Source organism: Phalacrocorax carbo, chromosome 1 (assembly GCF_963921805.1).
Source record: "Phalacrocorax carbo chromosome 1, bPhaCar2.1, whole genome shotgun sequence".
Lineage (NCBI taxonomy): Eukaryota > Metazoa > Chordata > Aves > Suliformes > Phalacrocoracidae > Phalacrocorax > Phalacrocorax carbo.
This window is the reverse complement of record NC_087513.1, coordinates 87979040-88004733: the sequence shown is the minus strand read 5'-3', so window position 1 is coordinate 88004733 and position 25694 is coordinate 87979040. Positions and strand designations below refer to the sequence as shown.

Sequence of the window (25694 nt, the reverse complement as noted above, 5' to 3'; positions counted from 1 at the left end):
TATTTCTTTGAATTTTCTTTAAAACGGAATGTTTTTGCTGGTGATTTTATGTTAACTATAAGAGTCCAAATGGTCTCCCCCTCAAGGCCAGTTTCCAAGGTAGGATGAATTATGACAGCCGGTCCCCAAAATGCTTTCCTAGAAGTCAGAGGCCAACCAAGCATCGTTTCCACCCACTGTGAACACTGCACAGCTGTGCAGTGAGAAATCCATCCAGCTGTAAAGCCATTTTGGCACCTGGATATCATCAACAGAATTCAGTACAGAAAAATCCTAGCAGAGGACTGCAACATTCAACGTTAAGTGCAAACACGATGGCTTTTTTATTGTCCTATAGACAATTACACACAAGAACTGCCAAATTATCTTTGTGCCTTGTTTTAATAATAATCCAGCTCATTTCATATGTAATAAATTCATTAGGCTTTGAGGTTTTGCTTTAAATTATGAGATCAAGCATATTTTAACAGAATTCATTTAAATACTGTGCTTTTAGCAATTAATAACTTCATAGTTCTGTAAACATGCTTCACCGCGCTGTTTGACCTCTGAAGGGTTTGGCTTGGTGAACTGGGTCCCGCTTCCACCACGCGTTTCAGAAGGCAGTTTGCAACGACGTCCGCCCACAACCCAATATGGGAGGAGCGCACCGCGCGCAGGCCTGTCGCTGCCCGCAAGTATGCTGGCCCTTGCCCTGCCCCGTCCACGGCACCTTCCAGCTCACCAACGCGGCGAGAAAGCCGCATTTCACGTCAGAGCTCCAGGTCCCGCAGGTCTCCCCAGCTAGGTCCGATTTTCACTTTAACATTCAGTTTTACCGAGAGTTTGATGGCGTTTTCCATCTCGTGCTTGACAATCTGAGCGACCTACAAGAAAACACAAGACATCAGATGTACCCATAACTTCAGCGCTCTGCTTGTCGGCCCATAGCCGGGGTGGCCGGACTCCTGGAGTCCTCCCCCACGTTTATTTGCGCCAACTTACCGCTGATGGGAATACGACCAAACATTTTAATCCTGATCAGTGTTTATGAATGGAGAAACTGTATAAAGCCAGTAACATTTTATGCAGCACAGAGTTGTGACTGGTTCCACACCGTTTAAGACTACTTAGAAAAGAGGCAAGTTTAAGTCTCCATTAAACACTTGGGAGTCCTGCAGAGTTTCCTCTTTCACCCAGCTGCATAATTCTGTTTTGTGGAGTCTGTTCTGAAAACTTCCATGTACTGAAAGCAAGACACGAACCAAATACACCAGAGGCAAAGAACCGTGTTCCTCCTTGTTGTGTTGGCGTGAGAGGCACTCTGTGAAACACAGACTACAGACCTCTGGGAAAGCAGATCGCATTCAATGCAGGTGCTAGAAATACCGCCCAAGTTCCCCCCTCACTATTTTGTTGAGGCAGCTCCAACATCTGCTGCCCTCCAAAGGTATTGCTAAGAAAACACTCATTTATGTACACAGTTAGGGGACCAGAAGATATTTTTGCCAGTGACTTTTTGGATTGTAAGAGACTGGATTTTTTTTTCCTGACTGTAAATACTTGCCCTGGATAAAAGGACTGTCTTTCCTACCCCAAGACCCACACGGAGTCCAGCCCATCCTGATTGCTTATTCAAATGAATCTTTCAATCCACACCCATCCCACAGACCTTTCCACAGCAGAATGAAAAGAGGTTTTGAAATTATTGCAATCCCCCATCTCAGATAGAGGCCTGACATAGTATGTCAAGCATAGGAACTATTCAACCTTTCTGACCCTTCCATGCCTTTTCTTAATTCCCTCCCAGGTACCCACAGCGGAAATTCCTCCACGATTTTCACTGGGGAATGGAGGAGGGAATTCGAAGAGACGAGGGCACAAGAGTTTACAACAGCATCAAGAACTAGGTGGGGATTTGCCTTCCAAAATTCTACGCCCTCACATACCACATTCCAAAATGATCCTGATAACCTAGAAAAAACGCTTTGAAATAGGATGCAATTCAGCACAGGCAAGTACAGAGTAGAAAGAAGCAGGATGGGGAACTAGGATAGAAATAATCTGTTGTTCAAAAATAGGATGAAAAATAACTGCCTGGACAGGAGAAAAAAAAGGGGTTATCAGAGATTAAAAACTGGACAGGGCTTAAGCAAAGCACACTGTTGTGAGAAGGAAAGCAAAGGCAGTTGTGGAACATAGAAAATGTTGCTTGTGTGGCACAGATTGATTTTCCAGTCTGTTCAAACCACTGCAGCCTTGATCAAGCTTGGGGCCCAGTATTTCAAAAGAAACATGAGCCGTGCAGAGGCAGGTTCTCCGAGAACGCTCACAGTCCCAGCACACACCACCAGCGAGGAACATCAGATGAGGGCCACTGCACCTAGAACAAGGGACAGCAGCTGCAGGGGAGACACAAAAAACCTGCGTGAGGCTCCTGGGGGAGCTGATGGGATGAGACACCCTGACCTGGGGGCTTTGGGCTCTGAATTTCCTGTACCTTAAGCAAACCGCACCATTTCTGGGGTTCTCAATGGTCAGCTAAAACTCACTTGGAGGAATACTGGCTATCTTAAAAACATAAATCCAATGACACTGGGAACAAGCAAGCAGTTTAAAAGCCTCTAGCCTTTGATTCCTAATCTAGTCCATACCTTTATGTTCCTGCCTGACTCCTCATTGCTCTTCAGAGAAAAGGTCAAGCCTCCTTCTACCATCTTTGGCAATATTATCACAGTCTTGCTGTTGTGATAAGCTCTGAAAGCTCCCTACCTTCACTTTGACATTCTGCACAGACCAGGAAAGCCTTAATGCCCCGGGCATTTCACACCTTTAGCACAAAGTGGTCTTTTAAAAGAGGCAAGCTAGCTCACTGATAGACTGCAAATACAAACAGGATGATCACTAGCGTTGTTTCTCTTACAAATCATTTGTAAGGATTCTCTGACTGGAACACAGATTCCTCAGTATACGGAAAGGTATTTTTAGTTGTCTTTTCTGCACTTCAGCAGCTGAAAATAAGATAAAGCCAGCATCAAGCATGTGACCAAACTAACTTGTCTGAATAAAAATTGCTGTTGCAGCCAAGAAATACATGGCTTTAGTGCCAGCAAGATGGAAAAAACCCCTCCCTCCCCAATACTGTCAGTACTGGTGAAAGCTCTCTCAGACTAGGAGTTACTGCTTGCCAGCAGGAAGTGTCCTTTTGTCATCGAAGATGTGTATGCACAGAACAGAAGTGGGAGAAAGACATCCCCAGGAAGCACACCCTGGGAGCCTTCCTGCGTTTGAGCTCAGGATTTGGCAAAACACTGCACTGCCAACATACAGCTAAAACGCTTGATACTGAAAGCTGTCGCACAGACAGCGCAAAGCCCAGACACACGGGAGCACCTGCGCAGTGGAAAAGCACACACAGAGACACATATGCACATGACAGGTACCTTAAGTCCACGCAGCACGTTTCTTCTACCTACCGTGCTGCTAAACAGCACCACAACGCTCCTACTAGACAGGCAGGTAGGTAGGGAATGAGGAAACAAGTACCAAAGCACAGAATCCTCCTTTCCCTACACAGAGCACAAACCACAGCTGTAACACCGGAAGACACGAGTGTAAACAAGGAGGCAAAACCACCTCCAAATGAGGAAAATCTTCCCCCTACATCTGTCAACAATATTAAGCTACTTTCACTCATCAAGTCTTGCAGAGATGTTCTGCAAACTGCTGTTATAAACAGCAAAGAACTTCAGCCATGGGGGTGGCTTGAGTCTGAAAAGAAAGGGATCAAGAATATAAACATCATTTTTCATCCAATATAACATTGTTTTCACAGACCTTTTAGCACACGGCAAGAGAGGATGCAGGGAAGAAAAGCTGAGCCCCTAGAAAGGAAGGCTTGTTTGAAACATCACAATGCAGTAGACAGCTGAAAACGCAACTGTACAGCTCTACCTGGATGGCATCATCCTCCGCAACTTCGTAAAGGAGCTCATCATGGAGTTGGAGGATAAAGAAACCTCCGCTGATGGGATGTAACAACCCTCTGCTTCTCTTCCTCTCTAGCCTCCCTACAGAGGTGAAGAGCACAGTTCATTAGATACCATTACGCAAAGGCACATTTCCTGTAATTAAAAAGCCCTCACACATTCCTAACACTGAGAAAAAGAACATGAGGAACTTTAAAATTAAAAAGCCCATGCCTACAGATAAAACCACAAAACATTACTATTCTACCAATATTTGTTCAGCTACTGAGGGAAAAACGTTAATGAAAAGCATTTTAGATATAAACATTTCAGCCTTACGTTATAAAGATATGAATCAGAACAGAAACAAGGGACAGTTGCATCTCCTGAACCATCTGTTTTAAAAGTAAATTTTAAATAAAACCATGTCAAGTTTAATCAGAAGTTGGTTTACAACATTCTCTCTTCCAAAATCATTTTATTGGCTAGTCTAAAAAGGCAGTAAGCCTCCTCCCAAATGCAGTTTTCTGAAACTGTAGCTACTAGTCCTGATTAAAAAAAGGGAAGGGAAAAAAAAGAGCAGTTTTTGAATAAACAAGTAAGCGGCTGACAAAAAAAGGATCCTGCTAGGCCTTGCCTGACAAAAATAAAACAGAACAAACAGTTCCATGGTAAAAGCTTTTTTTTTAAAAAAAAAAAAAAAAAACAACAAACAAAAAAATCAAACACAAGCTCACACACACAGACCTAAAAGTTATTTATTTCTCAGGTTAGCTAGCAGGAGGACCCCAGTTCACAACTACAGGAAGGGTTTCACAGCATCACCAGTTCCTCACACAAGCCTCACACTGAAGCAGCAATGCTGAAGAAGCCACATGATGCAGGATGCTTCTCTGATGGCACAGGCATTTATAACTTTCTGAAAGAGAACTTCTTGCAGTTCTTGAAACAGCCAGTATCAAAAGAGGAAACACCATCACAAACGCATCTACTCGCCTTCCTACAATTATGTTGGCCAAAGGTCAGCAGCTGCTGCTCCTGGAAAGGGGTGGGAAGTTCTCCCAAGCACATGCCTTCTACTCAGAGCAGACCTCTGAACCTCGTCTCTCTAAAATAAGACTCCCTGACATATTTTTAGAGGTTTGGCAATTAATTATTTAGCTTTCCTTCTCAGTCCTACAAATCAGACTCTTCATATTAAGACAGCTTCATGTTTCAGGTTGAAGCATAAGAACTATCAAAGAAATACAGCACTCCACTTAAGTTGTCTTTCTAAAAATATACGACTGATGAACAAAACACTGTCTACATGATGCTAAAAAATAGCACTCCTCTGGGAATGAATACCCCAGCACAGCTTTGCTCTCTGCAGCCAGAAGAAATTTACGCTGCTAAGTGCTTCATATAATAGTCTTGTGGGGCCTCTGTACATCAAATTCCAGTCAACAAATTCCAGACTTAGTTTTAACCAAAAAATGTATTTTTAAACTAGAAGTTGTTCCACTCTCTCTTTTCACTGCCTTCGGAGCCAGAGTATCTGCTCAGTTTCTCCTTCCTACTTCTGAATGATTCTGTGGTGGCATCATAGACCATATCACATGAACTCCCACTGCAACCTTTGCAAGATCTGGTTTGAGGCAATTGGGGTTTCTGATCTAATGACAGCATTTGCTTTTTTTGTTCATTGAGCAGACATTCTCTCTCCTTCCTTATGACTACTTTTGCCCATTAAACACAGACTTAACTGCTGTCAGGAAATAAAATGTCCCCCATCCCTAGCCCAAAGGCCCTAACTTTGTTGTTGTTTTTTTTTTAACAGGCAATTTTTTTAAAAAAATTAGTAACAGCAGAAGTTTTCTCTAGTGTGCAAGTAAGAGGTGAGCATACCAGTCTTACCTCTCTGGAGGGAGCTCTCCAGATGCCCGTGGGACTTGATCACAGCGGGGAAAGCTTCCAGGCGTCTCTGAATGTTCACTGTGGCTGTTTTGACAATGTCTGCAGCAGATCCCTGAACAGTTGTATTCACAGCCTGTCGCTCTGCCTAAACAGAGATAGCTGTTCTCAAAACCCACCCAAAAAATAAATTAAATCCAGCATGTCACACATACTTCATTAGAAATAATAAACACATGGCCAAATACAGACATAGTAAAACCTCCAGCTAAAGAGTTTATCTGCCTGAAAGAAGGAGACACTGTAGACCAGCTTCAGACATGAAATTTCTCCAGGTTGACTGAGAAGAGCAGGATTTCCACAAATTTAAAATTAATTAATATCAAGAGGAATAGCCTGCAAGAGGCACAAGCCACAAGAGGGAGAAGCATATACACATGGTATCAGTTTCATAAGGAGCAGAAGAATCTCACAGTTAATCCAAGTATCATGAGACACTTCTGCCTATCTTCAAAACCATCAGGAATAGATAACCAAAAGGCAAGAGGCTGGACTTTACGGAATAATAATCTGGTCTGCTGCCAGAGCATTGCAGCTATGCAAATCCACATGGGACCACACTATGACACAATGTCATTTTTTTTTCCCCAACATAAGCAACCTCTCTACTAACCTCCTCCTCAGACAAGAAATTGTATTCAAAGGTTCTTGTCTCTTTGATTAGAGCTGAAATGTGTGCAAAAGGTTATAAGGAAGCTGAAATGAAAGATAATTCATTAACTGATCTTTAATATTTTTTTTAAGTTGTACAGAAGGTGCACCTACAAAGCTTCATGCTGAAGAATCCTTCAGATTAGGCAAATAATCTAAAAAAAAAAAAGTTTTTTGAAAGTCTCCTTGTTTTCCTTTCAACTACTTCGAGTGCAAACTCCCCCACCTCCTCCCTCTTCCACTCTAGTCTTTAATTCCACATGACCCGATCCAGCTTCCTACTGAGAAGTAAAACGCTTCCTCCCCACAGAAATGCACCAACATCTTCCCAGGGAATCAATTCTCTCCTACTGAAGTAGTAATTTCTGACACATCTGTCACAGACCTTGAAAAAAAAAATAATGCCAGTAAAAAGGCATATATTAAGTAAATATTTATCTAACAAGTTTAAGCTATTTTACTTTGAGGGGAAATAAGAGCAAATACCCCAAAATACAGGACTTAAATGCCCTTTCTTGTTCAAGTACTGACAGTGTATAATATACAAAGACTGCTGAGTGCGAGCAACTTGGTCTGAAGAGTTAAAGCACATCACTGTGTGGAGGCTTTTTAAAATCATGACCACTTATTTCAATAAATTACTCACTCCAGTTCCAACGTGGGAGTTCTGGAGTGACGTCAGCACAGTGGTAACAGCTGTACACCCAGTCACAGAAGACTTACATCAAGCAGACCATGACAAAAGCTCTGTTATCCAGAGAACAACTGAGGGAGCAACTAACTGAGAAGTGGAAGGTCATGACCAAGATGGCTCAGAAACTGCAATTAATGTACCTGAGCTTTACTGTAGGGGTTTGGATCTTTGATTGCTGGCAGGTATCTCCGTCTTCCCAGGATGGTCTGCACAAACCCATCTCTCCTGCAGTTCTTCACTGTCTCCCTCCAGAATTTCTGAACCCCTGTGAAAGGAAAGCAAAAGTTTTCCCTAACACAGCTAAAGTCCCATGTTGATTTCTTACTGGGGTCACAGAAAGCAGTCTGGGACACCCAAGCAGCACAAAGGTAATTCTTTAAATTTCCTAGACCCTGTCAGTGTACAAGGGCACATGATCACTCAGCCTATTTGCAGCTCTGCTGGGAAACCTATTAAGACTTTTGAAGTGGAAGAGAGCGCATAGTATCAGGATATCTGGCTGTGCACAAGGAGGTAGGAAGTCCATTCTGCACAGTGCCCAGGCACATAGGATCATATGTGTATTATTGAAAATGGAGAGGTCAGGACCTGGACCAACACTGGAAAGACAAGTAGTAGGAAGGGAGTAAGTAGAAAGCAGAAGTCAGAGCCCTTGATGCCTCGGGCTGCCTGACTTCAGACCGTGTCACTTCAGATTCTAGGATGAAAGGAACTCACCCACCTGCACTTTGCAGGGGAAGAAGTGAATCCACCAAAGGTGTTAAAAAAACTTAGGTCAAAGAAAGGTGAGACAGGGAAGAGTCCCCTTCATGACAAGTTAGGGAACAACTGCACTAAAGTGGGAAAAGTTAACTTCAGTGTTTTTCCAAGGTTTACAAAATGTAAAACATAAAAGGAGCTATTCAGGATCAAGATTGACAACATTAGTCAATTCATTAGGTATGGAATTTAACATGCCAGCCTGGCACTACCTCTAAGTGAAAACTCATAAGAAGTGAAGTTACAATATAAGGTATACATTGCGGAGTTTGTATGTATGCACGTGTACCAAGAAGAAAGAAGCAAGAAGTAATTTCTAACGGTCACGAAGGAGATACTAACCAGAAATTACTAGAGACTAAACAGACTCTTAATAGGACACCATTTCTCAGCATCTGTCTCCTAAAGAAACAAACCCTGAATCTTCACAACAAAATTTTCCAGCTCATTTCAAAGGTTTATGATTAGAGCCAGCTCTCTCTCACCCCATTTGCCCTCCATTCATTTTCTGCGTGCAGCTCTACTCTTTCTACAGCTTTCCTAAAAATTAACATGCTGCTTAGAAATGCAACAATGCCTTTTTACAGAATACGGGAGAGCTGCTCTGAGCAGCTGGGTAAAAATGTAAGGGATACGTGTAAAACAGTTTAAAATGCAATAAAAACAGAAGGCAAGAACAGAAGAGAGAAATGGTTATATTTAAAAATTGTAAGAAGTGTGGTCTAAAGTTGTCTTGCATATCCTTTAAAGCTGTGTGTTTTAATAAGGAAAATAGTGTTTCTCATTCAGAAAGTTAGGAGCTTTAAAGTGAATCCCCAGGGCTTATTGATTCATTAAAAAACCAACAAAATAATTAATGTAATAAGCGAAAAACAAGGTCCTAAAGATGAATAAAACCAGCGTGTAGAGTAAAACATTATGGAGTATCAAACTGCTGTGTTCATGCACTGGACGTTTCAAAATTAAAAGCTTTTTCAAAAGAGATAGGAGTCTTTGAGGGCTGAGACAAATGTAGGATTGGAAAAGACATGGAGAGAGGGATTAAAAACAACAACCACCACCACCACACGGCTCCCAAACAGCCATATCCAAACCTGTGTATCTTGATGTGAAGGATTCAATGTAATTGGCAGCTTCATTTTCTTCAATCCCCATCTGCTCGCCTAAAGATTTTGCTCCTATTCCATAGATGATTCCATAGCAAATCTGCCAGAGGACAATGTGAAGAACCGCAGCCATATGGTAAGTCATGCACAGAAAGCAGAGCCAGAACAAAATGTGATTCACTGGAAGACAAGTGTATGGGAACAAGGGCAAGCATTCAAGAGGAAAAACTACCTTTGAGTCCGAGCCATTCATGCTGCTTTTCTCCACGCTCATCCCCCAAAACCCAGACAGCTCCAGAGGAAATGTACTGAGAGCGGGAGGACATGCAAACTGACTACTGAACGATCACAGCCGAACCCAAACAGAAAACCACACTATTGGGACTCCTTGATGTTTTGAACACTGAACTTTCCTGCACAGAAGGCTGCTGCTGATTTTTTTTTCCTAAAAATTACCTGTTTAGCTTGTTGCCTGGTCTTATCTCCAACAGCTTCAGGATCAATCATTTTCCATTCTGCTGCAATGTTCTTAAAGACATCAGTACCCCTGTTCAAGGCTTGAACGAGTCGACGGTCACAAGACAAATGAGCAAGGACTCTGAGTTCAAGCTGAGAGTAATCAGCAGCCAAGATTAAGCCACCTGAAGTCAACAAGGTAGCAGAAATCATTATTTCTTAAATTACTGCAACAACATTCCAACCAACATTCCAGCAAGGACTGAAGTTGTCCTTGCACCTTCTGCTCTGCAAGTTTTCCACTGTTTTCCAATTTTCTATGCAATCTCAGTCTCTGTTTTCTTGCTAATATCTTTAGGGATTGGTTCTGCCACTGCCAAAGGTTGTGCCAATAAACAGTAGAAATTAAATCAGACAAATTCTTGCCTGTTTCCCCAATGCTCAGGCCTGCTTGCTTTCCATTCAGCTCCTACCTCTAGAATCCATCGAAAACACACAGACAAGTAACTGTCCCGGTGTCTGTGTAAAAGTCTAGCACCTGATAGGAACGATTGGCACAGAGATCAGACCAGCAGACTTGTACTGAGCCAGGGCAGGCAGTGTGAGAACTGACATTTGGATAGAAATAACACTAGATAGAGTGCAATTTCTGTATTAAGAGCTGCCTAAGTATAGATCTCTAAAAAAATGTGTTCTTAAAGAGGAAATGAAGGTGTGAACACTTGAATTTGAATGCTTTCCCCAGTTGAAACACTATCCTTTAGAGTCTTGTGAATAATTTTGTGGGCATGCTAACTACTGCATTAGTTCTCCAAGTAGGCTGCTCAGTCAGATATATACTGTCATTAATTAGCTCTTCATTAGATCTAGGATTTTTTGTTAACCATATTCTTAACAATTAGTTGGCACAGAGCAGGATCTGGGCATTACCTGAGAAGGGAACAAAGGCATGCCTCATACTAACAGAAAATGGTATTCCTCTTTCTTCGGATCTGTCTTCAGCCTGAACCTTTAGGTTATTAGGCAAAATACTGGAACGCTTTCTGCATCTGTGGAGACGAAGAATGATTGTTCTTCACTGATTTCTAAATCATTTAAAGATGCAAATAATTTTTGCCACAAAGATGGCATCAGTAAAAACAAGTAAGATAGTAGCAACTCTTCCACTCTTCTGGACAATCCATACCTAAATTTGACAATGGGGGAATTGGACAGAGGCCGTATGTACACCTGAAGGCATTTACTGACTCTGAACAGATTTAGGGACAAATCTTCGTAGTAAATCCAGGGTTTGGTCCAGAAATTGGATAAATCCACTCCAAAACAGGTAAGATGAAAGGCCCCAGATCTGTGATGGGTGCATTCCAGAAAGATAGCAAATGAGTCCTATAGGAATCCTAAAAATTCAATCAACATCCCACCCTGAATGCCAAGTCTTCTCTCGTATGCAGAATGCATACACCAGCCCATACCTAGTAGAGACAGAAAAGATTTCCTCCACAACATCAGCCTTTTTGTCTGCGTGTGCACACACAAGTAAGCCTGTAAAAGCGGAGAAGTTGCAGAAGCTGCAGGTTTCCTCACTATAGACTGAGCAAAAAATTGCTTCAAAGCAACCAGATTTTCTTTTTCCAGGAGGCCAGAAGTCTACAGTGGCACCAGGTGCTCTGCAACCTCCGAGGGCTTGCTCAGCTCTCCTGTTCCCACACCCACTGAACAGTGCACAGCTGTGACACCCTTCACATCTCCTACACCCATCAGCACCAGTCTACCAGACAGCCCATTGGATTCTTTGCTGGAAGTGCAGTCACAGTACAAGCCCTCGATGTCTGGGTCAGGGATCCGTGCAATTTCTTTATCAGAATGAAAAGGTATCTCTGAGATCAAGGCTAGTTTCGGCAAAGCAAAGCACAGAAAAGACATCATGCTCTCTTCCCTTGTGCACTCCCTCTTCTTCTTATAACTTGTCATTTCAGGGATGGTAGGGATCAAGGAGATGAAAGATAGCACAAAAATGACAGCAATAAATTTTCCAAAGAAGTAAAGGCGAGGGACAACATATGGGAACGGTAGAGAATCACATTGTCCAGCAGAGGTTCCCAATTTAGTTGAATGACTAAGGGCTTTATACCATGACCTAGTTTAGCTATAATCCTTTGGTCAGAAGCTTGTTACAAAAAGAGGAAGGAGTAGTAATAGTAATACCTAAGATAGAAGACAGTTTGGACAGAAGTTTTTAAGGTCTATCAGACTTAGAATGCATGACAGCTTCTTTTGTGCCAGCAGTCATCTCTGTGCCTTTAGGATTGCTCATCTTCCTAACACAGTGGCTGCTTAACTAAGAAACACAGTCTCAGAAGTCAGCCTGAGAAGCTGATCTCTCTCAAAGTTCAGCACACACTCCATTCCTTTGGTGGGCTGCTTCTCTACCAGGAAGACTCTTAAGAACCCAGCCCGCTCTCCAACTGTCCTGCAAAGTTGCTGCAAGCCTGAGCGCTGCCAGAGTTATTTCTCAGAATGACATTTCTGCCTCCATACCTAGGCCTGGTTCTTCCCCTGAAGAGAGGTGGACAGGATCCTTCTACTCCTGGACTCTCTTCCCATCATCTACTCAAGGCACAAGGCTGTTAGACACATGATGGTAGGAAATGACAGATGGAAGGGCCAAAAAACTTCTGAAAGTTCTCATATCTTGCTATGGGAAAAAAAAGTTTATAAAAGTCACTCAGGTGACGCGTGTGGGACAAGAACCTGAATGGAAAGAGAAACTGAAAGGACAGAAAACCGCCAAAGCTTACAAGCTAGCTGTTAAAAGAGCCACCTCAATATTTCAGTAGACTTCCATGCAACTGTTTAGGCACTGGCACCTAATGCTGCCAAAATAGGGCATTTGATTAACAGAAACCAGATTTCTAAATATTTTTCTGCTACCTGGTAGCTTTTGCAGGATCATTATCACAAATGAATTTATTAACAAAAAATTAAAAATATGTTCACTGATGTTCCCTTACACAGGGAGCTGCACAGCATAAAACAGATGAACTTTCTTCTACTTCTTCCACAATATCCTAGCCTCTTTAAGAGCAGCTCTCAAAATCAAACCAGATCCTAACTTCAGTTTAGTTACTTTTCACACTCATCCAACAGTTGGGAGCACAATGCTAATCTCACTGTAGGGTTCCATAAAGAATTTCAAAAAGCTACATGGAGCCACCTGCTGTTAGTATTATCAGGTCTTTCATGTGTCACTGATTTTTAGGTATCTGTTTCCCTGAAACTCTAAGAGAAACACTGAGTAACAAGTCCCACTGACATGACAGCAGCCACAGGTGAAGTCAGAAAAGAGACATTTGACAACTCGACCACATTAAGAGCAGAAGAGTAGGCGGAAGCTTTGCCAAGATCCTCCTACCTGCCCCCCAAAACAGCATGAGAATTAACATTTCCATGGGCTCGGGAGGGTGGGCTTTCTTCAACCACGGTTGGCATTTCAATCTCAAAATCTCTTGGCACATTCTGGATATTTGGGTCTGTGAAAGTTATTCGTCCTGAGAAGGAAGAGAAGGCAGAACTAAGTAAGGGTCCAAAAGGAGCCTCTCTAATTTAACACAGCTGAACACACATCTGCATCTCCAAAAAAGAAGGGGCCGGAGGGTGGGTCAGGACATGTGAACCAAGAAAACTGGAGAAAAGGAAAATTAATTTGGGTTGAATGGGCTTGAGACATTCTGTACCACTAATAAGAAACTCCCAAATCCAGAGCTTGTTTTGGGGTCAGAGATTTACATGCTAATATGTGCAAGAAATTAATAATACTCCTCTGCGAACACAAAGGCTATCTTAATACATCTAGACTTTTAGGGCAGATTCATGTGAAATAGGTATTTCAGTATTTTCATTTGGTTGAAGTAGAGCACAGGCTTGATTTCTTATCTTTTCCCCATAGAAAAGCTGCAGACACAAAGCCCCACAAAGAAGGGGAAAAAAAAAAAAAAAAAAAAGAACTGAGGATTTTGCACACATTTCTTTACCTGTAGCTGTGTGGGTCTGTGACACTGGATATATCCTTTCCATTCCCAGTGCAGAATTCAATCGCTTTTCCCTCTGTAGTGGAAACACCACTTTAGTAATGGCATTGTTGATCCTCCTCCATTCCAGTATCAGCCCTGGCAATGGGTGAAGTGTCTTTAATTTCTCCAAAACATCCTTGTGGAGTGAAAGGGGCACAACTGTAGTTAACTGCCTTAAAACCTTTATAAATAAAGTTTTTGCAATTCTGCAGAAAAAAAAAGTGACTCCTCCACCCACAGTGAGCTTCCAGTGTCACTGCCTTAAAATTAAACAGATATCCCCTCCACTTATACCACCTACACCTGGGCAATCAAAGCACCATGAGACGCAGCTGCAGTTTTATTACACACAAGAAGGCAATCACTTCTCTTTGGTCTTTTGCATCCTCACCACCACACTTAGTCTGCACCAACCAATAAATCACCTGAAATGATCAAATAAAGCATCACTTGCCAGAGGTCCCCTATGTTATCTCCTCTTGCCCAGCATGAATGCTCCTCCCCCATCATCTTGCATATTTTTCTCCCTGCTCTCTTCTATCCGAACACTAGGAACACATAAAATGACTCCCTTGACCATGCTCCTTGAAAGACAAAACTGATTGCTAGCAAACAGATCCTTTCACTTAAATCAGAAATATGAAGGGACTAACACAAATTTCAAAAGACAGTGGTATGCAAATGTTTCTCAAAATTATATTTTTTTGTATGCAGCAGGTGGCTGCAGCCTCATCCTTCCACATTACAAAAGGAGGAAATCCTCACTTTACTTCTTGCTCCCTGTTCTGCCACCACCACTGCACTCAATTCTTCACTGCCGCTTGAGTTTCGGAAATCAATACTTGTCTTCCAAACACTGACTACACTGAACGAGGGGAAACTAGTAAAATAACACAGATTAATGAGTCCTGAAAACAGGGAACATCTATATCTGCTAATATCACTTGTCTGGCAAGAGCAACCATCAGCCTGCAGCAGTTGGTATTAATGCAGCTCCCCAATATTTATCAACCAGCAAGCATGTCAATAGCCTTCACATATATACAAGCTTTTGATATATCAGCCATTCTGAAGACAAATTCTCTGAAGCACAAAATACAGATATGGTAGTACCAGACAGAGAAAATATTGTATTTAATCACCATGGTATTTAAGTACCTTTCAAGCTGATATTGAAAAATTATTCTACTATTGGCATTACAAAATTATTGTGCTATTTTGGTCTTATACGTGGCTTGGGAATTCAAAATCTGCCCGATTTATTCTTATTGAAGCCTGCTATTTATGGTCATGTCCTCACTACACTCAGGCTTTAGGAGAGTAGGAGGAGCTAACAACTCTGCTAACAGAGAAGACAGTATCCAGTATGAATTTCCAGTGGTAACTGGAGGAGCAAAAGGCAGTTAAAATTTACTTTCATTTAAGTCAGCACACCTAACTACAATGTATCCAAGCAGCAGATGTGTGAAGTCACTTTCAGACTAGAACCAGACTTTACTGTACCTTGGTTGTACTAAACTGCTTGCTCAACCTAACCCTGTCCCCTTTAGCAATTGATCTTCTGGTGTAACCCAGAGTTTTCTTGTTCCCTTGAACTTTCACATCTCCATTTCGTGGCAACTTCAGCTCCAGGAACAAAACCTGAAAAAGCCAGCATTTCAAATTAGTTTCTGCATGCTACTCCCAGAAGAAAACAAAAAGCGACTGAGCACTTAAACAGCTTTTTCCAACCAAAGGATAGTACAAATGCTTCAGGTAATTAAAAAGCTGATTAAAGATCTCTGTTATCAAAGTCATCCCTCCTCATTTTAATTAACTACAAAATGCAACCGAAAAATCTCATTTTCTAAACACTATAAGTTTAAGTTCAGAGGTATGTTTTTAGAAAAGGTAATTAACTCCAACCAGTAAGTGAGGTTACTGCTGACAGTCAACTGTAATAAAACGTGATGTTAAAATGACTAAAAGTGAGAACAACATTTGTGAAAAAAAGAAACGTTATGAGGGAGCAGGCTTCAGAGCAACATGAATGACACAGGAGGTGGTCACAAATAGCTTTTATAGATTAGCCAGAATATTAGGTTTTTTGAAAGAATTGCCAAGATCTGGAAAAGTACATGTATGCTTACTTGTTGACAGATACAACATAGCTCTTCATTTTTCAATTTATGTTTTTATGTAGCATAACACACTATCGAACAGCTATTCTGTTTCATTTCAAAGTTGGCAGAAGGGAACAGAAGCTTTTCTCACACACGTTTATCTAGTGCAAAAGTTTTACTGACACAAAATTAGAAAGGTAAGGCTCTACTAGCCCATACAAGATACTTTAAATGATTCCTAACAAAATTTCCACATGAGAAACAAGCTTCTGTAGTTCAGAGAAGAGCATTTAAAAAAAACAAAACAAAACAAAACCCCACAAACAAACAACAAAACCTTTCCTTCCCCTTTTCCATGGCAGCATATTATTTCAGGAGTTCTAACTCAGACCACTGTTACTGAGCAAAACTTTTGCATTTGCAAAAGAGGAGGAATATTTCTGTGGAACTTCTCCTAGTGATGGCTGCAGATGGCTTGCAAATTTTGACGACTTCCATATAAGGTATAGCCCCTCAACAAGAAACTAGTATATAGAGAGGAAACAAAAGTGGGAAAAAAGTATGCACAGCAATTATAATCTATTCCTATGATTCCATGTAACATACATTAAAAATATATAGTAAAGTTCTTCAGGAATAGAAGTATTGCTAATTTACATAGAAACCTCTTTCTTAGGCTTTAAAAAACAAAATCTGTTCTATCAGGCTCTTAAAAACAGACAGTAGCTGATTCAAAACTTTTAAAGCAGGCTTTCCTCTTCCTTCATGCCTGTACAGGGACAAGGGCAACAATGCAACTTATTCAGTACAACTATTTTTGAGACACAGACTCCATGATACCACATCACACCTCATCTGCAGAATATTGCACATATTGCAAAACCCTTCTCTAGTCCCACACTGTTCATCCAAAATATTCCAAAAGCCATTGTACTGGCAGACCGCCTTGTGCACCATGAGAAGCCAAGGTCCTATACAAACAACATGCTTATTTCCACTTGATTTTTATTTCCAACATGCTTATTTCCACTCCTACCTTCCTTCTTTCTGCAGCAGTTAGCAGAAATCAGAATGATCAGTAACAAGCATGACACACACAGCACCTTGTGGGCAGCAAGCTCATAATGAGCGTAAAGACAAATCAACTCTGAGCAGGGTTCAATTTGTGTTTTCTTCATATGCAGTCTGCCCAGGACAGCTTTTCCTTAAGTCTAAGCAAAAGTCTCTCGAGGCTAACATCTGAGAACGTTCTCCCCGTCCCACTGTAACCCTCACATACCTCTGCAATGTCATCAGGGCTGGTCAAGGAGAAGCTGTGGCCTGCCAGCTGATATGCCTTGGTCTCAATGTTGCTCAGTTTAGCTTGCATGACCTGTTTCTGGGTTTCATATGCTGCTGTGCTAAAACCAATGCCATTCAGCTCCAGCAGAGCCAAGCAATAATGGGTGGGCATCTCCACTTTAGCAAATACTTCTGTAGTAAGAAAAAAACCCAAGAAAATATTTGATAACATCAAAAATAGATCAAGTGCAGATCAACAGATTAATAAAAAAAAACCCTGGGGAATCCTCAGTTTTTAAAACCCTGAATGTCCTGACACACTGAAATCTTTTAACATATATAGAGTTTAAATATTTTTGTTTCTGGAATATTGCATAGTAAGAAATATTTTATAATAAGAATTATTCCAGAACTTTTTATCAGAAAAGTATTTAAGAGACTAACAACTTCTGCCAATTTTTTTTTCCTAAAAAAGACACGTCTTTGTACATTAACATTTTATAAACCACAGAGATGCTTAATGTAAAGCTTTCTAACTTCATATGCTTCCATTCCACCACTCACATCTTTGAAAAAAGTTCTAAGGTTTAGTTCTCACAATCATAAACAAACTTGCAATAATAGACTTCAGTGAGGCTGGACCTTAATCTTAAGCATTGGGTAAAATTTAGGGGAAACAATCACAAAGCTCACCAATAGGTATATGCTTTGGGGTTTTGTTTTTTTTGTTTGCTTGTTTTTAAAGAGACAAGCACTCAGCAAATATTTGTGCAAATCATTCACTATGGGATCACAAAAAGTTTCATGGGCACAACACATATGTGGCAAACAATGCTACATGGGCAGGCCAAAGAGCAAGAAAACTCCTTCAGAAAACATCTGAGGATTGCTTCTGACAAGGAAATACAAAAACTTTTGAAAATGTTCATGAGAAACCATAGACAGACCCACAAGCCCCCTCAGAAAGGCCAGGGTACTCACCTGGGAGCTAAAGGTCTGCCTGATTCAGAGACTTAAAACAGGCTCCCTATTACCTTAACCAATGGAACTGGTGGATATTTGGCATATAAAAATTATATTTTCATTTAAAATTTAAGGCTTTTTTTTTTTGACAAAACAGAGGTACTCCAAGGGAAGTTCCCTCTTTTAACAAATCAGCATTTTGCCACAGAATACACTTAGATAAGAATTTCCAAATCTCCTCTCTTCTCCACTGATAATTCAGCCTATGGTAACACAGCTATCTTTACTCTCCATCTTTGCCCCCAAGTGGAGGAACTATCCTTACCTGTCAGATTTTCCTTCTGTAATTCATTATGGAGTTGGTTCATGACATTGAAGATGAGCACAGACTCTATTGCTGCTCTGTACCGCCCAGAATGATCTCCACTGGCACTAAGCCCCAGGCTCTGTACCCCTTGACCAGTGCCTACCCCTTCCAGTAGAGGTAGCTCACTAGGGAGAAAGTTAGTCACCATGTTGTGAAGTGTACGTTCCTTAGAGCCAGAATCAAGCAGCCAACATGCAACCTTAAAAAAGGGAAACCTCCATGAGACCTTTTTTCCATTTTAGTCATAATACAATGTAAATATTTAACTGGAGTTAATAATGCAAGATTATAATGCAGATTATTTTCCTTGATTTGGCAGGCAGACTGGAATAATTTGGGGGAAAATTACATGATTTCAGATTGAACCTTCAAGAAGGCATAAGTCACTGAAAAGTTTCATTCTCACTCAAAGCTAACTCTGCACATTTGAAAACCTTACCCTCTATCAACTAAATACATCTCAAAGTGCTGCCCTCAGGCTTTTTCATTTATTAAAACCTAGCACAAAGGGGATTAAAGTTGAAAATTAGGATCAAAACATGTTTAATCTGAAAACTGACTTTGTAAAAATCTGAACTTGCTATTGATCTAGAGTATTAGTCAAGCTGAGCTCTCCTATTTTTTGCACATCAGCACTAGTACCAAGAATTCTGCAAGGCAAATGTTATTCTTGGTAAGCATCATACCTCCCACCGTCTTCAAAGCAGTTTTGCTTATAGCTATATTTCAATTTCTTGTGTCAAAATAGGATGAAACACAGGTTTCTGCATTGACCCTACCTTGCAAGCAAAAGGTAAAAACTACATGTATATGCACAGGTGTGTGGGGGTGAGAATGTGAGTGTATGCATGTACATATTTATTGCATCACTAAAACGAACAAATATGAGTGTGACTCCATTTAATACATGGAACAGTGCAGGGAAAGGGTCTACTTTTATTGCTCTTCAATTTTATCCTAAAACTATGTTATTGGTATGAAAAACTAAGTTTGTCCTTGTGTTGAACAGCTCAGCTACTTACTTGCAGACTTTAATATTGCCATGATGCTATTCAGCCCAGGTGCGATGCAAGCTTTAAAAATCAACACCAGAAATTTCTATGCATCTAGAGCTTTTCCTAACAAGGACCAGAAGGCGCTTTTACCTCTTTCTAGTGTTTTGTTTGAGTTACAAATTGTACCTGAACCTTTCAAAATTACATGTAAACTTTGTTTTGTTTTTAGAACATAGCAGTAGCAAGGTGGCCCATCCACATAGCAGGTAAATCTTTTGCTTACAAAGCCTTCTTCTCTCCAAATCAATAATCTGACCAGAAGCACTTCGGATATTTTAGTCCCAGGCTTCTTATAGCAACAAGAGTTCAGCCCTGTCCACTGGAACAGGGGAGAAATATAAACTCATCCTCTGCACCCAAGCAGTCAGGTGTGAAAGATCAGCATGTTACCCTATCACTGAACGTGCTGTTTCTCTTGCAGGCACCATGAACACACATAGCAAAAGAAGCCTCCTCTAAATACTGTTCTACATTTCTCACTGGAAGAAAGTTTCACTAAACCCCCGATAGGTGTGTGTATTAAAATCTAAATAACAGAAAGAAAGCACCAGAAGGTACTCCTGCCTTTCCACCGGTGTGTTTAAACTAGTAGTTTTAACCAAGCTAAATTTCTTAATCCTGCAAACCTTTGGGTCCTCAAAACTTCCTTCCAAGGAGATGCCACAAGCCATCACCAGAGTCTTGTAGTGCTGAATGAAGTTATACATGACAAGTGAGCGCTCCTGCTTGGGCTTCTTCTGCAGGTACAGCTGCAGATGATACAGTCTCTCTGTTACAGATAGGTTTTTGTCCAAAGGTGGTGGTGCCAAACTCGCATTGATTTCTAAGACAGGAGATACAAGCAAAAGTCATATTTCTACCCAATGTGTGATAAGAAAGGCAAGAGAAAAGTCTCACATGCAGTCAACTAAAGCACTAAAACTACAGTTGGACTGTGAACAAATAACGATAAATCTATACAAATATTATATATCTTGTCAAACCAGACAAGGCTCCCAAAAGCAGTATGCTGTGTCTGTACTACTAAACAAAGGACAGCCAGGAAGCAAACCCTAGGCTTAAGCCCACATAGCACAGACTGGGTTATGTTCAGCATTCAAGTGTCAGATTTCTCTGGAGAGCAACTGGAAGAAGTTGAAAGATAAAAGCAAATAAGCTGAAGAGAACATGGGAGTAAGCTAACATTTTAGCAATATGCATGCTAAGCAGTCCAGTGCTTGGAGCCCACTACCTGCCTTTATTATATAGCAGCATAGATGTATCCAGATCAACATGTTCAAGGGTGTTCAACACTTAAGACTGCTGAATAATATGGCTAAATCACTCTATCACACAACTGAGCTGGATTTGGGACACTCAAAACACTTCCAAAAACCTATCTGCTGAAGGTACTTTCGTGAAATGCAGTGTCATGTAACACAGCACAGCCTGTCCACTCACTTACCAGTCTGGTCTTGTATCTGCTGCAAAGAGATATAGTAGGCATCTTTTCCACCCCAACATACTGCCAGTCCAACTACCAAGATGTCTTCAGAGCCTTGGACAGGAAATCCATCATCTTTAACTTGCATCCACTGAGGAGAACTTACTAAAGGAATAATTTTTAAGTTACAGTTATAAAATGGAATCCATAAATACAGAAGAGTTTGCATCCTGAAAATATTAATACATAGAGTTGAGCCTAAATTTCTTAAAAGTGAAGATATACCTCCATTTTTATCTGCAAGGAGAAAAATCTGTTTCTTTTGGAAAAAAAGAAAAACCACAGCATGTTTAGAATAGCAAAATTTTCTCTTAACAGAAACAACTACCCATACAGCATCCCTGCAAAACTGTGGCCTTTCCTAGCAACCTCTTCAAGAGTTGAGACAGAAATGTACCCCCTCCTTTCCCTTTGAAAAACATTTCACATTTGTCTGTCAAAAGAAGTATTTTGATAGTTAAGAAATTTTGTTGTTGTTGTAATGGCAATATGACAGCAAAGAATCTAACTCTGCTTAATCTTGTTATTTTAAAGGAAAGGTATGTTTATGCAGCAGCAGCAGCAAACTACAGCACATGAATATTTCTGTGGAACAAAATGAAGCAATATTGCAACAATCCAAAGACTAATCTGAACTTCACACACGCATATACTGAACCAAGTTTATTGTTTGCAAACTCAAAAATATTCAACAGTTCAGAGGTAGTCCCACAAGTAACAGTGCTCAGTGGTGACCCTGAACAGTCTGTGCAATTTACTGTTAAATATAGTATTCGTTTTAAAATATGCTAAAACTTGTTTATGACATGGAAAGATATGCACAATAAAGGGACTGCACAACACAGATCCATTTCAAAATTAGATACACAATGAAACATTAAGACTATTTAGATGCTCTCACATACAAACAAGCTGCTAACACTTTGTTACTATCACCAAAGACCTACCAGTGAAATGCTTGACACCAATTCTCCATCTTCTACTACCACTCAGCTCCTTTGCTTTACTGAGACTGACAATATTCAATCAGTATCAGTAATTTTCCTCCTTTTTTGCAAACCCTTTCCTTCTCCACTCCTGCTTTAAGCTGAAGATGCCATCCTGCTGCTCACAAAACAATGCGCTGGAACATGGAACTGACCTTTTTTTAATTTGCCACCAATCGTTGATTTGGGAGACAAGAGACATTTTGTTCTTTCGCATGCCACTGAGATGGAGAATCTGCTTTTCTCATTCCATTCTGCCACAAAAGTCTGGAAAAGTGCTTTGTCGCTTGCTACATCAATAATAGTGAAACTTTCAGCACTTAAAGGAACATCCTGAGATAGCTGCAGTGAAAAGCCTTGGTCTATAGTGGAATCATCTTGTATCTCATCAGTCTCAATTGGGTCTACACTCTCAAGGTTGACCTGGAGTGCTTTTACCTGCTGCTTTGCATTGCCCTCACTGTTCTGCTGTGGCTGAATCAGCTGCCCATCATTCAAGCAGGCGACTCGTGTCTTCCTTGCAGATTTCACAGTGAGAGAAGCAGAACTCTCTGGAAAAAGCTCTTTGGGGTGTGTTGGAGGAATAAACTCATTATTACTATCTGGTGGAGGAGAGGATGTTCTGTTGCTTCCCTTGAGTGGAAGTATTATGCAGTCTGTTTTCTGAAGACCCAAGTTTTCCGTTTTGTTTTCTTTAACCTTGAAAGAGCTTTTTAAATCCTGGCAAGTGGGCAAAGGCTCTGACTGACAACAAGCAGATTCAAAAACTGGATCTGGATCTTGATTAACAATAGGAGCAACTAACTCTCCTTTCAAACAGGAGCTTACTGAAACTGGTTCAATGACTGAGGGACTAGGCCATTTGTCTAATACATCCTGCAATCCTGGGCTTAGTTCAAACGAGTGTTCAGTCCACACCACTGGATGGGTTTTCTTGTCTAAAGCTTGCTGGCTTTTCTGGAGCTTTTCACCTTGTTCTCCTACTAAATCCTTTGGTCTGGAGTCACTGTAACAAATCACTGGGTTTCCTAATCCTGGCTGACCATGAAATGTGGAAGGAAGATCTTCCAGAAAAGACGGAGAATTTGCATGATCTAAAACTTCGGCTATTAGATCAGAGCATGCTAGAGACACATCATTTGGCTGCGCAGGATCCTCACACTCTTTCTGGTTGCCACTGACAAATTTATTCTGAACAGGTCTTAGGTTCTGCAAAAGACCATCTGGAGGAAGCAAAGCCTCTTGCTTCTCCACAGGGTCCTTTCTGTCAGCTTCTGTGATGTGAACAGCTGAAAGGTCACTGACATTACTGAAGCTATCATCAAACAGCAAGCTATCACTCATATTCAGGCTTGTTTCGGGGTCAGGGTGGCATTCTACTTGTACAATGTGCTCCCTGCCAAAAGGGGAGGTTACTTTATCAAGCTCTTTAGACACACTCTCCCCTTTCACTGAATTTTGGGTCTGGTAATCTTGTAGAAAACTATGTAGCTGGGAGTCGGTCACTGAGAAATCGCTTTCTTTAAGGCAAGGTGCAGATTCTATTTCCTTCACTACTGGCTGTAAATTAAGGCCTCCAGACTCCAAAACTTTATTACTGCAGTGATGAGCTGTGTCTTTTGTAATGTTATTTGTTGTGATAAGACTTGCTAAGCCCAGTTTCCTAACTGTTGCAGCCAGCCTCTCATCAGTAGAATTCTCAGTTTGTGAAGTGCTTGGTTTCTTGGAGATTTCATGTGGTGGTATTGCTGCCAGCTCTGAAACCTGTATTCCCTGCTGTCCTGTGATTCCAGCAGCTCCCTCCTGTTTTATTATCATCTCAGTTTGAGTATCCAACTGGAAGCTGTCCTGAAAGTCTCTAGATTCAGAAAACACACCAGAGGATGGACCATTCTGAACATCATCTGCACTGCAAACACCTCTAGATTTTACTAGAGAGTCTTTCAGAAAATCCTGAGGATGACTGTTGGCTTTCTGTAGTGCTCCAGCTTTTAACAACATACCATTGGGCTTTTCACTCCCATTTTTGCCACCATTCTGAATTTGAATATGGCAGGATTTATCCTCACCAGGACAAAAATGCACAGGCTTCCGTATCCTGCTGCCACTATGGACATGTCCACTTCCAGAGCAGCTAGCAGTTACATTACAGTGATCTGCATCTAAAGCCACCTTCTTACCAATCATCACCTCAGCACAGCTAGCATCTGTTTGCATTTTATTCATTTTATTCTGCTTATCATCAGTACTTTCATTTCCCTGTGTCCTAGCACTAGCAGGTCTCACTAGACTTTCTACAATATTATGTGTCTCCACACTGATGCGTGCAGTACCCTGCAATGTAATGGGTGCCTGAAAACATGCTCTCCCCTTAGGCATACCTTCATTAGTGGTGGTAGACTCTGTAAATAACCCTTCCACTTTATCTTTCTTCCCAAGATTAATTTCCCCTATCTGTACAGAATTTGAGACTTTATGAGTTACAGGCCCTGTTTTCATAAATTCCACATTATTTTGGTCTGAAAAAGATATATCTTTAGAGATGATGGGGTGAAATGCAGGTGGCTTTTGTATGTCTATGCTAAGCATATTTGAATCTTCAAGAAGTGACCTCTGCAGTTTTGAAGCAGTATTTTTGTTCCTAGTCCGCTTTAAATGCATGTCTGTACTTTTTACCAATCTAGAGGCTGAAGACTTTGTTCTCAATGTTGGTGGTTTTCCTTGTTCAGTAGGGAGCTCTGGAACTGCTCTCCTGGAATCCATCTTGGTTTTGACCAGAGAAGCTCCTCCTACACTTTCATTATCTCTGGACATCTTTGGCTGTTTTCTAGCACTGCACACAATATCATCATTGCCTTCCTCTGCTCGAGCCCATCTCCTGCCTGGGACTTCACACTCAAAGCTGGAGTTTTCTGTACTACTGCTTAACTGCCTTTTATATCCCTTTTTAATATTTGGTAAGTTTCCAGTCTGAGAACCAAAACAATTACGGTGTTGAACTCCGCACTCTTTTTTGTTTAACACCCTAGAAGACTCAGAAGACTGCTCTCCATTAGATCTATGTAATCTGTCTTCCAGTTCTGACTCACTGCTGATCATAGAGGATGTTTCAGACTCAAGAAAAGACCCTGGGTTCCACTGCACTCCCATCAGTGCCAAGTCTTGCTGGAGAAGTCCCCTGGCTTCCTCCACAATGAGGGAAGCTGCTTCTCCTTCAGTTAAGCCTTTCATTCCAGTCATCCAGATGCTACGCACAGTCCGACGCTCCTCTGCTGATTCTTCATCTTCATCCACAGCCCTACGAACACTATGGGAAAGGTAACAGACAGATGTAAATATTCATGCAGAAAATAAAAAATGACATAAGGAGCTGGCACTATTCTGGTCTGCTCTCATTTCAATTAGCTTCACAGCTTCCTAGCTTCACAGAAGCACTATATCCAAAATACAATGCATTTAATAGGAAATAACTGTTTCAGTTTTCTGTATGTGAATTGATGTTGATGAAAGATATTACTGGCTGCTGCATACCCCAGAAGCACTCCCAGGTTTCTGTGTCCAAACATGTACCCCAGATGAGTCCCAACTCCCTCCTAGGGCAAGACTCAGGTCTGAATCAATCTTCCTCCATGCACTGCTTTCCAAAGAAAGGAAACTTCAGGAGCATGAACCAGACAGGTATCATGGCACAGTCCAATAGGTATGTGATTAGGAAGCTTGTCATTTCACTAACATGAAAATCACAAGAGAATCTCAAATGATATACAGTAATAAGTCATCAACTCATTTGATCATATGGTGGAGCTGCCTTTTAGGGGCAG

The 25694-nt window shown here is 41.1% G+C and overlaps 1 protein-coding gene across 3 annotated transcripts in view; it reads right to left on the bottom strand.

Moving 5' to 3' along the window:
• Positions 1-299: 299 nt before the first annotated feature.
• POLQ (DNA polymerase theta) overlaps positions 300-25694 on the bottom strand; it is a 58352-nt gene continuing 32957 nt past the window's right edge. The window contains exons 16-30 of one of the 3 annotated variants that reach the window (XM_064465563.1): positions 22029-25180; positions 20849-20992; positions 20031-20227; positions 18308-18548; positions 17018-17211; positions 15140-15277; positions 13598-13772; positions 12979-13114; positions 10502-10615; positions 9567-9756; positions 9099-9210; positions 7386-7510; positions 5844-5988; positions 3934-4049; positions 300-866 (exon numbers count right to left, since the gene is read on the bottom strand). In XM_064465563.1, the coding sequence (XP_064321633.1) occupies positions 753-866; positions 3934-4049; positions 5844-5988; positions 7386-7510; positions 9099-9210; positions 9567-9756; positions 10502-10615; positions 12979-13114; positions 13598-13772; positions 15140-15277; positions 17018-17211; positions 18308-18548; positions 20031-20227; positions 20849-20992; positions 22029-25180 (5293 nt within the window). In that variant the 3' untranslated portion in view covers positions 300-752. The remainder of the gene's footprint in view (positions 867-3933; positions 4050-5843; positions 5989-7385; positions 7511-9098; positions 9211-9566; positions 9757-10501; positions 10616-12978; positions 13115-13597; positions 13773-15139; positions 15278-17017; positions 17212-18307; positions 18549-20030; positions 20228-20848; positions 20993-22028; positions 25181-25694) is intronic. The other 2 variants (XM_064465572.1, XM_064465580.1) reach the window with 2 other exon arrangements.